A 12,143-nucleotide genomic window follows, 5' to 3' on the forward strand; every position below is an offset into this window, starting at 1 on the left:
GGACCCTGTACCTTTCTCGGCCTTGAAGGAAATGCCACAGCGAAGGGGTGAGCCAAACTAGTCCTCCCTGCTAACCGCTAATGGGTGCTCACAGAGGCTTAATGCTAGGACTTCATCTCAACCTTTCCAGAACCAACCAGACCACCTTCCTCACACTGGACACCTCTGAGATGAACGGGCTACGGTTCCACCTCACCCGGCTTACGCTGAGGCTCTGGTCTCTACTCTGAGGCACTGTCAAAGCATGGAGAGCTCACGGACACCGGTGGTGTAGGAGCCACGGTCACAGAAACAGACTGGTGCTGGATTCAAGCCACCTAAACAGAACCTGGGCCTGGAGGCCTGACGGGTTTGGACTGCAGCTCTCAGACCGAGAACCAGATGAATTCAAGCAGAAGCTACAAACCAAACTGCAACCTTTTCGGGCCTTCTAGAACCTGATGCTGCTGACAGCGCAGACGTGGGCCACAGCTGGCTCTTACAGGCTCACTGCATTGGATTTCTGCCACAGACAGTGCTCTGGCGGCTGCCCTGTAGCGCTGACATTAAACTGAGCCCCATCCAGTAAGGAGTGGCTTCTGAGAGGACGAGAGAAGTGAGGTGTGGACCAATCTTTACGGGGCAATCACCTCGGATATGAAGTACAAGGTCCCCCGGTGTCGGTACAGCCGTGCTGAGGGCTGAAGTTGAATAGCTTTAGTGAGATCGTTTACGGCTTCATTAATTCGTCCCAGAGGGGACAGAATCTAGAAATCCAAAACATGCAATCAGGAAAAATTCCCAGGACCAGCCCTACACTGTCAGCATTTTATCTTTCTGCTCCACTGCACCGCACGCCACTCACAAAGCTCCCTGTAGCAGGCTGCGAGCCATGGCCTCATGCACGCACGGGTGGATGCTACCTCTGTTGAGCAAGGGGAGACGGGGATGTGGCTCAAGCAGCCGCCTTGCTACTGATTCCACCCTGGCCATACCAGATTCTTGAAATAAGAACCCTCTGTTTATGCCATATTCACTTTTTAAGTAGAACACTGGCACAGGCACATTCAACCTCTAGGACAGACACACTAGTCCCTGGCAGTTACAGTCCTTCATGGTCTCTGGCTCTTCTCCCTGTAGGAGAGAGAGCTGAAGGGTACTCCCCAGGATCTCAGGCACCTTGTCAGCCCCAAGCTCCTCAACCACACTCAGCATCTTCACAGGGAAATTGCCTGCCTGTTTGAGAAGCCCCCTAGAGCCATCACAGGGTCACTGTGGTCCGGGCAGCATGACAACACTGATGAAAGCCCAGCACCCAGAAGGAAGTCACCGAGATAGAGGAAACCTCCAGTGGGTCCCTGTGTCCATGCACCTGACCCCCCCAAGCTACCATCCTTCCATTAGGTCTGTGTCCAGCGTGCTCTAGGGGAGGGCATGCTCACCCTGTGTGACTAACTGGTCCCCTGCTCTACACAGCCTCAGATGGGCCCACTCCAAACATTGGCAGTGGCCTCCAAAGCAGAAAGAGATGGACACATGGTCACCTCAGGATGGGCCAGGGCTACCACGTGGAATGAAAAGCACCCTTCTCTGCTTGTTGACCCCTAGGTAAAAACTACCACATCTTGGCACAATTGCCAGGGTCTGAAGTAATGAGTTAATGCACTCATAAAATACAGATTATTTCCGTTATTTCTAAGAGCAAAGCGTCCTTCAAGTGAACTCTAAGGCAGAGAAGGCAGGAGTTTAGCTGTGAGGATCAGGCTGCACTGACTGCTGTAACTGTCATAAATGTCACTACATGTCACTTAGATGACAGTGACTGCTGTAACTGTCATAAATGTCGCTACATGTCACTTAGATGACAGTGACTGCTGTAACTGTCATAAATGTCGCTACATGTCACTTAGATGACAGTGACTGCTGTAACTGTCATAAATGTCGCTACATGTCACTTAGATGTCAGTGACTGCTGTAACTGTCATAAATGTCGCTACATGTCACTTAGATGACAGTGACTGCTGTAACTGTCATAAATGTCGCTACATGTCACTTAGATGACAGAAAACTACTGTTCTAATCGCCAGCCTCAGTCTAGATGAACAATTAGCTTTTTCTTAGATGTGCAAATGTTTAAAACCTGCCAGTCTTAGCTGGATTCCTAGTTTATCAGAATCACTTCAGGCATCCCAGGGTCCTGAGAGAAACAGCGGTAAGCCCGCCCAGAGCTGGTGGGACATCGTGGTCATCCCAACCACTATTCAAGAGCCTCTTGCTGTGGGGACAGTACTACGGCCACCTAGCCCAAGGGAAAGACCCAGAATGGTCAGGTGAGGAACAAAACTACCGAGAAAGATCAGATTAAAACCACGTCCCCAACATAACATAAAATCCTTAGAGATCGAGATCTCAAACGCTACAACCTAAGGACAAGACCTCTAGATGTAGTCCTGGAGCGACTGAGCACTATGGTCCTGTACTTGCTGTAATTCCTGGGGGAGAGGGGAGAAGTCAACCTGAAACAAACAACTGACTACATCCACACCGACCACACGAGCACATGTGACCCCTACAGCCCAGCGCTAATGTGAGAACACGGATTTAAAACCACGAAGGGCGTCCTGCCACTCTCCTGCTCCTGCTGTTCTCAAGCCTCGCCCCCATGTAGCCTGGCATGCTCGCCCAGCTTCTGTGCAGGACGCCTATTGGTGTCTACTTAGCAGGTGCTGTCTCCACCTTGAGATCTGCAGCAAACAAACCTACCTGCTCCAGATGCCTACGGAGGCAGGTCCACCACCCAGGACCTGCACACGAGCCCCCTCCTTTCCTTCGCTCATTCTCCCCCTCCCTTCCAGACCACTGCTTCCAAGAGCTATAGATTTCAGGTTCCCCTGAAATGCTGTACTGTTAGACTGTGTCACTTATATCTGCGGTACGGTGCACGGTATCTCTGATGAGCGTCCACAGAAGCAGCAGACGACATAGCCACGCTCTCACACCAAACACCATTCTCCCTCGTCACTTCACAGCCCCACAGCTGTCTGGTAACTGCCACCATGCTCACAGGCCTCAGGGACATAATCCAGCATAAAGGAACATTAAAAGTTACAGTGGTAATAGTATAATAGTAGCTTCTGAATTTCAGCTAATTCAATAAGAGAGGGGAAAAAGAAAACCACACTCACTTCAGCTCGCTGCTCAAATACCTCTGGACGGTCAGGTTCCAAGGCAATTACTCGGCTCAGTTCAAACAAAGCAAGCTCAGCGTTCTTAATGTCCTTGAAAAGGTATTAGCTTAGTGTGAGACACACTGTGGCTCGGACAGCGGCAAGATCTTCTGAGACACTAGCGTTGTAGTCGTCAGAGAAGCCGCTGCTTGGAGATGAACACAAACTTGGGGTCTGCACCAGCGTTCCGCCAGGTCTGCTCAGGGGGTTATACCCAAGTCTCCCCACCCTACAGGGTGACAAGCTGGACCTCGATGCTTACCACCAGTTCACAGAGGGCAGATGGTATCCAGACATAACCCTAGTCTAGCTAAGTTCTCTTCAGCATGCATAGGCTGACTTTATGCTTAAAAAGGCTCTTTAAGTCTCCACTGAAAGCAAAGACAGGCTATGTGTTGGGCTGTAAAGTTCAGACAGACGGGCACAGTAAGCACCAGTTATCAGACTCAAGACTCAAATGGTCTTGTACCCTCAACACCATGGTTACCAAGGCTGAGTTCAACTGGGTCCCCTGTGTCTCAGAAGGGTACAATTATAACCGTCATATCAATTTTCTCCAAGCCAGTACCAGCTTGGTAGGATTTTTATACTTTAATAAATTTTTATTAAAATATTTAATATAATATTAAAGACTTGATGATTTCAAAGTAAATGTTACAAAAATGATAGTTCTCCCTCTGAGTACTATCTCACATGACTGTCTTTAGCTGAGAAGCACAGGTTTGTGTAGAGCACTCTACATGTGCTGACCTTAAGGGCACGCCCGACTCACTGAACAATCTTGGGCAAGCGGTCTTACTGCATTCTAATGAACAGGGCTCAACATCGCCTCCACCACCTTTCTTAGGGAAATAAAGGGGATGACTTAACCATGGTTACAAAGACTTCTCCCTATCTGCCTAAAATAAAAATAAATGTCACAGCTAAGCATGGGCACGTCTTTGATCACAGCACTCGGGAGGCAGAGGCAGGCGGATCTCTGTGATTTTGAGGTCAGCCTGGTCTACATAGTGAATTTCAGGACAGCCAGGGATACACGGAAAACCCGTCTCAAAAAAAAAAAAAAAAAAAGAAAAGAAAGGAGTAAATAATAATAAATGTCACATGGTTAAAAAAATTCTTCCATCCAACCTGTCACAACAGTAAAAGGACCCCAGGCAACCTTTGTCTCAGCATGGTCAGGGAAAGTCCTGGGAACACAGATCTCTGGTTTTCCTGTGGCCAGCTCACCGCTGACTTGGAAGACACAGGGGAGCCTGGTCCCCACCTTCTAGCCATGCACCTGGGGTGACCAACCACCCTTCTTTCTCATCTGTCCTGGCAGAGCTGACTGAATGAGAAGCAGTTCAGACAGGGCTTGGGTGCGGCAAGCCGTGTGGGCGCGGTGGCGAGCGTGACTAGCACATACATACTCACATGTAGTCCCTTCTTTCCATAGGCTATCCCTCGGCCATAAATTGCACTAACCAGATCAGGCTCCTCCTAGTCAGACCAAAACAGAAACACGTCAAAAACTAGAAACAAACAAAACAAGAGTCAGTTTCTGCTTAAAGCTAATTAATACTTGAGAGACAGCTCTGTATCTTTGTACTACTGTGACCCTAGGTGATGCTGCAGTCCCAGATCTGTCACCACAAAAGCTCGCTGAGGAGGACTAGCTGCACGGGAGGGAAGGAGGGAGGGGACCTAGCATTGTGAGCTACCTCACTGCACACACGGCCTCCTCGGCCTCTCTCTGACTGGCGCAGCAGCAACTGCCTCTCACAAGGGACCTGGGAGCTCAGGAACTAGGGAGGTGTGAACAGGCGATATCCTCATGTCCATCCATGTTGCCTTGCATAAACCCATGGCTTAACCTGATGAGGCAGTCACCTCAGCCACAGGGAGGCAGCGACACACCCCAGAATGTGAAGGAAGCATGGGAAAAGACGTCTGACTCGGTGGCCCTCTCTCCCACTCCTCCACTACTGCCTGCACTCGCCCCACAGAGGCCCTGCTGCCACACTGGAGGCGCAACCTCTCTGGGTGGGTGGGAGGAATGACTGCTTAAGCTGAGCCTTTGCCTCAGTCATCTCCTTTCCGGATGCACAGAACCAGCCTGGGCTGGGCCTGCCAGAGGGGAAAGTGCTGCTCAGCTTCTGAAGCGAGTGAGCGAGCGAGGCCTACGTCTGCCCACACCACTGACAGAGAGTACGTCTACATCCGTGCTGGTAAAAGCAGACAGAAGAGGAAGACACCAGGCACTCAATTCTTAGAGCTGCTTACACAGGATGAGGACCTGTGGTCCAGTGGCCCAGACAGCAATCTGGTACACTACGCAAAAAGTCACAGAAACTCAACCCCATAACTGTCCCGCTGGTTTGTCCTGGGACCGCTAGACAGACAACAAAGCCAGGCCTGTGATCCAAGCAGCGGAGAGGACAGGCAGGAGATTAGTGAGTTTGAGGCTTTGTAGTAAGGTCCTACCCCAAAACAGTGGCAACCCAAAAGACCTGAAGAGAGAGGCAACAAGAACAGGCCACACTCTGGTGCTCTCCCGCGGAGGAGCCTGCTTCGTCCCTCCTGGCTCCCAGGCGGGTCTTAGCCCTGTTGTCTGTAATCACTGTGTCCTGCATGAGGGTTGTCTGTGTACCTCTAAGGAGGAAGAAGGCCAAGTCACAGGGTCACAGGGGAGTGCGGATGGAAATGACAGCTTAGAGCAATCAATGTCCCTAGCAGGTGACCACAGGCATTGTGTGCACAGGAGAAACTCCAGAACAGCAAAGACCTTCTGACAGGGGTGAAAGTCATACATGATCCCATGTTCCTGAGAGCATGTGTTCCTTTGTTATTTAAAACAAACGTGGGTCGTCATCCACAAACAGAAAACACTGTAAGCAAGACATACTGCGGGAAACCAAGAACCACGCCTTTCCTGTGACAAATGAAGCCCACGTGCAAACCGGAAGTCAGAGCAGGTGCTGCTGGGTGCGGACGGGTGTGGAAGGGAACTGCCGTGATGGAGGAGTAGGAAAAAGGCCAGAGGACCAGAAGGAAAACTGCCTGCCTGCTCCGGCAGAGGTTTCTGTGCAGAGGCAACACTGAGAGCAGAACGGACGTTTGGCCTGGAGAGGGTGTGGACACTGTTCACTGAGCTCTCACAGGAGCCCTGGGTTCCTTGCACGTGGACTCAAACCGAAGACAACATGTCAGTGGACGACAGGCCGAGGCTCAGGTTCAGGGTGGCTCAAGTGTACCAAACGAGCAATGAACATTCACTGTCGGTGACCACAAACTGAATCAGAAACACATGCAGTTACCCTGCAGATGTGACCGGCTTCACCTGAAGCTGTAGCTGGCTCTCAGTGACACACACACACACACACACACATCCTCTCACATCACAATGACCACCATGCCTCCTCCTGAAGAAACCTAATCCACCCGGTTCTCCTTTAAGCTTTGTTCACCAGGTTTCTACGCCTGCCTCCCTGTCTTCTGGATTCTTTTCTATGACCAGATGTGTCCCTCTCAACCCCAACTATATTATATTTCACGCTGCCACCCAGGATGCATGAGGGCCCACCACAGTATGTAACACATGTATGCACATGCAGACATGTGTGTGCACATCGCACGTGGGGACCAGGGAAGAATCAGTGTGTCAGACACACATGCTCAGTCACTGAGAGCTGCAGCATGGAGGCCACCCTGTGGAGCCCCACAGAAACTGTGCTGTCTCTGATCCCCTTGTTCATCCTGTCCCTTCTCCCTTCCACACCCCCACTTCCTGATCGGCAGCTCAGAACTACTTCCCAGTCATTTCCCAGCACCTAGCCTGGCAGAGAGTGACAGTGTCTGCTCCCAGTCCCCCAGACACACCGCAGCCCTGTCCCCAGGAAGTCATTCAGCCCAGACTTTCCTGACTCTCTGGAACCTTGCAGTGAAGCATGATTTCTCTTCCACCACCACAGCGTGCTGTGTGGGCTTCAGCCACCCAGCTAACTTGGAGCCTGTTGTTGTTGGTGACTCAGGCTCCCTGCCAGGAGACCATGCACAGCCCGGCACGCCTGCTGTGTGTCAGAAGAGCAAGCAAAGCCGACAGAGGGAGACGGATTCCTGCCTTCCGGGAGCACAGCCAAAGGATCGCACGCATAGGAGCAAGGTGAGTGAGCAGACAGAAGTACGGACGGACTCCCTGAGGAGGAGAGAGCTGCCTGTCCAGCCAGAAACCAACCCTGTGATCCCTGGCAAAGGGGAATCCTCGCACATGGACAGAACAGCCCACAGGCGGAGGGATCCGGACCTCAGAGCTGGTGATGGTGTGGGTAGGGAGCGGGTGTGTGGAGTGTGAACTCAGGAACTAACCTGGAAGGGCACGCAGAGCTGGGTGACTGGCAAAGATGGGGTTTGGAAGGAAGATGCAGATTCTGAGTAAGGTACCCCTTGGAAGTCAGGCGGGGTGGGGCACTTGGAGGTGGAGAGAAAAGGATCAGGAGTTGAAGGCCAATCTCAGCTACATGACAAATTCAAGGGCAGCCTGGAATACCTGAGACCCTGTTGCAAAGCCCCACACTACCTAAACTCCTTGAAGAGGAAATAAGTAAAGCCAAGCAGAGGCGGGACCCAGCATGGTGGCTTCTGTCTGTATTCCCAGAATGTGGGAAGCTGAGGCAGGGGGATTTCTCCAAGCTGGAGACTTGCTTCCGGGGGCTGGGGGGGAGGAGATAAAAATAAAAAAGAACGGGGCTGGGGATTTAGCTCAGTGGTAGAGCGCTTACCTAGGAAGCGCAAGGCCCTGGGTTCGGTCCCCAGCTCCGAAAAAAAGAACCAAATAAATAAATAAGAACTAAAGAAAAAAAGAGAAAGGGGAAGAAAATGGAAAGAGGAGTTTGGCGGGGTTTGGCGGGTCTGCAACTGTAGTGAGGAATGGTGCCCATCCCTGGCACTTTGCTGTCTTCAGAACACTCGACTGCCTGAAAGTCACACGGAAGATAAGACTTTATAAAGTGTCGGTGCCGTGATAGTGTCGCATAGCCTACTAACATTAAGTCATAAGTCTAACATATTTTAGCTGGGCATGGTGCTCCAGCCTGCAACCCTGGCACTGAGGTGGCTGAGGCAAGAGACTTCCATGCCCAGCCTGGACTAACAGTGAGAATCTGTCTCAAAAACGAAGCAGGAAAACAAAAGGGGTCCAGAGGGTCTGGCTTCATTTTCTCGTCATACTTTCCACTCGGATACCTGCCACCCAGGGGGACCCAGTGTCTTCAAAGAATGTCTTCTCATACATGCACAGAACCTGATAGAGTCTTAACTACAGGTCAGATGTATTAACAATAAACCCAGGGTGTGTGCTGGACAGCTAGAGAAACCTCAGAGCGGGTGAGACATCAGGCTGAGGTTTGCTCTGCCTGGAATGTGCTAGCTAGTGCGGGGTGCCGGTGAGAGAAACAGGGCCAGCTGGGCATAAAGTGCACAGAGCTCTGCTGTGGATGCCTCTCAAGAAATGGCTCATGGGGGCCTCCGTTACCACACGACAAACATTTTTGTAGTGATAAAATGCTTTAAACCTAAAAAAAAAAAAAAAAAAATGCTGCTCAAAACCGGTGAAAGTTGTAGTATGTAAGTGCTAATTAAAACAAGAAAAAACGGGGTTGGGGATTTAGCTCAGTGGTAGAGCGCTTGCCTAGGAAGCGCAAGGCCCTGGGTTCGGTCCCCAGCTCCGAAAAAAAAGAACCAAAAAAAAAAAAAATAAAAAAAATAAAACAAGAAAAAAAAAACAGGAGGAGGGGGAGGAGGAAGAGGAGGGGGAGGAGGAGGAGGAGAAGGAGGAGGGGGAGGAGGAGGAAGGGGAGGAAGAAGAAAAGGAGGAGGGGGAGGAGGGGGAGGAGGGGGAGGAGGGGGAGGAGGGGGAGGGGGGAGGAGGGGAGGAGGGGGAGGAGGGGAGGAGGAGGAGGAGGAGGAGGAGGAGGAGGAGGAGAAATTGAAATACAGGCACACCAACAACTTCAGTCACCTTCAGCTGGGCTCTGGGATGTCAGGGGTGCCCACATGCAGCCCCATTCAGTCCCCCTCACCACTCCCACCCCCTGGTCTAATTCTCTCCTCCACACTGCACCCATCCCTGTGAGCATCTGTGTAGCACTTAGGGCTCCTCTGGTCCACTGAGTCTGCCTTTTAGAAAATACTTTGTATCAACACAGAAGGATGGTGATAATTGATACTTTGTATCAACACAGAAGGACGATGATAATTGTACTGCTGTATTTGGAGTCTAGTGCTGCAACTCCTAATTTTAAGTACAGATTTTATTAATTTTAAAAATAGGTAAAACTTTATCGATCTTTAGCTTTAAATGTTAACAAGATGAAGTTTTTATTATGTAATATAGTAGTAACTTTTCTTAAAACAAAAACAACAAATAAGTAAAAAGTAAGTTAAATAAAAAACAACAAAAGATACATTATCTCTAAAAAGGAGTTGAGATCAGAGCATCAGAGTTTGAAACTACTGAACAATATGACCAGCTTAGTCCTGTTTCCCCATGGCTCTTCAGCATCTGAAGTGAGCCCAGTGACAACCAAGCACAGTCCCCGACATCCCTTAGTCTCTGCAGCTGCAGCATCTTGGGGTCTGGCCATGGCAAAAGGGAACAACAGCTCAGACAAGGCAGTCCACGCGTTACTCCCATGCTATAGTGACAGACAGAATGACTTTCAATCTTTCACATGAAAGGCTGGAGACCCAGCCCAGAGTTGAGGGCTCTGGCAGTTCTTACAGAGGACCTGGCTTTGGTTCCTAGCACCTACATGAGTCACAACTATCTACCACACTATTCTGGCCTTCTCGGGGGCACCAGGCACGTACTGCCCTCAGGTACAGGCACGTGCAAGGAAGTCCTCACATAGACACATAAAATGAAATAATATTCTTAAAAGTAGAGGTGACTCTTTTTTCTACCAGGAGGCTGGCTTCTAGACCTGAAAGTCACTATGTTCAGAGTGCACAGAGACTCAGTCCGTGAGCGATGCAATGTGGGCTAACTGTTTATAAAATGGTGCCGACACCATAGGCTATCTTCAGTGGATGGAAGGTAAGCAAAGCTGAGCTACATAGGTCCACACAATCAGATCAGATCCACACAGAGATTAAATTACCACAGGAAACTGTCATAGTACCTGCCCTGCTGGCCCTCCCAGGGCCAGAGGGGCACAGGATGTGGGCAAAGGCTCAGCATCCGAGAGCTCCACTGCAGTGCACGGCTACACGTGGAAGGGATGCCGGTCAGCCCAGCTCAAGGTAAAGTTAGCATTTCAGTCCATGGTGGGGGTTCACACAGAATTCCAGTACTATGGACACTGAGACAGGAGGACTGCCACAAGTTCTAGGCCAGTGCAGGTTACCAAGTAAGACATTGCTTCAAATGAATGAGCAGATAAATCAGCAATTCACAGTGCAGACTGACATTTCCAGAGCCTGCTTACTGAGGTTGGTTGGACATCGTGGCCCACATCTGTAATTCCAGTATTCAGGAAGCTGAAGCAGAATCGAGAATCTGAGGCTACTCGAAACCACATAGTGAGACATCTTCTTTAAAAAAAGAAGAGTTCTTCCTGTCCCAAGCACCGCCAGAGTCTCCGGTTACCGTGCAGACATGCCCAAGTACAAGAACCACATCACACATAATCAGTCCTGCAAATGGCATAGAAATGGCACCAAGAAATCCCTGTCACAAAGATACAAATCTCTTAAGGGGGTTGACCCCAAGTTCCTGAGAAACATGCACTTTGCCAAGAAGCACAAGAAGAGAGGCCTGAAGAAGATGCAGACCAACAATGCAAAGGCAGTGAGTGCTCGAGGCTTCATTAAGGCCCTTGTGAAGCCTCAGGCCACCAAGCCCAAGATGCTGAAGGGCCGGGCTGCATGAGGCCAAAGCTTCAGGCCCCGGCTTCAGCTCCAGCCCAGGCTCCCAAAGGTGCCCAGGCCCCTGTGAAGGCCCTGTAGAAGAGGCTCCTGCCAGTGTGAAGACAGACGGACTGCTGTGACACACCCACCTACACACTATTTGCAGATGACCAGCGTCCTATGCTGTTTTTACAAATAAACTTGAGACAAGGAAAAAAGAAAACAGAAAAGATGAAAGAAAATAAAAACAGGTAACTGCTCAGTTAGAGTCACAAGACACAAAGAGGACACTTCCTTGACAAACAATGGGAGAAAGATACAAATGAGAGCCCTGGGAGCACATCAGGGTCACACACTGGTGGAATCCTGGGAGCACATCAGGGTCACACACTGATGGCACAGAATGAATGAGAAGATGGAGTTTTACAACTGTGGAGATTTGCCTAGGTTTGGCTCCCTTAGACTCCTGTGTTTAAATGCTTGGCCCGTGGGGAGTGGCACTATTAGGAGGTGTGGCCTTGTTGGAGGAAGTGTGTCACTGTGGGGTGGGCTTTGAGGTCTCAGATGCTCAAGCCAGACCTAGTGTAGCACAATGTCTCTCCTTCTGCTGCCTATGGGTCAAGATGGACAACCCTTAGTTACTCTCTAGCACCATGCCTGTCTGCACACTACCATGTTTCTCACCACGACAACAATGGATTAAACCTCTGAACCAGTATGCCGGCCTCAATGGGATGCTTTCCTTTATAAGAGTTGCCATAGTCATGGAGTCTCTTCACAGCAGCAGAAACCCTATGACAACAACCAAGCTCTCTGGAACTCAACCTTCATAGCATCTCATCCATACAGCAACTTTACCACATCCAAATCCCTGCGAGGACCCTGGTCACCTCCCATGAGTGGAATCAGATGTTGCTGCTCCAGGCTGTAGTGCACAGCTGTCTAATAGGTCTGTTGAGTGTTAATGAACTCAAGAATGGCCCAAATCTGTGTGAGGAGAGCTATCAGAGCGTGATTGACTAGGATGCTCACCGGCTTTAAAACAACTGC

At 50.2% G+C, this 12,143-nt stretch overlaps 1 protein-coding gene across 9 annotated transcripts in view; it reads right to left on the reverse strand.

Annotated features, from left to right (window-relative positions):
- Window positions 1-12,143, reverse strand: part of Ttc13 (tetratricopeptide repeat domain 13) — a 53,335-nt gene that overhangs the window by 24,770 nt on the left and 16,422 nt on the right. For 3 of the 9 annotated variants that reach the window (XM_087594305.1, NM_001415074.1, XM_087594312.1), the window contains 3 exon segments: window positions 4,623-4,688; window positions 3,165-3,257; window positions 630-746 (listed from right to left, as the gene is read on the reverse strand). The exons of 2 other annotated variants lie outside the window; for them this stretch is intronic. In XM_087594305.1, the coding sequence (XP_087450431.1) occupies window positions 630-746; window positions 3,165-3,257; window positions 4,623-4,688 (276 nt within the window). 9 annotated transcript variants of the gene reach the window in all.

The sequence above is a fragment of the Rattus norvegicus genome, chromosome 19 (assembly GCF_021556685.1).
Source record: "Rattus norvegicus strain SHRSP/BbbUtx chromosome 19, alternate assembly SHRSP_T2T, whole genome shotgun sequence".
NCBI classification, from domain to species: Eukaryota; Metazoa; Chordata; class Mammalia; order Rodentia; family Muridae; genus Rattus; species Rattus norvegicus.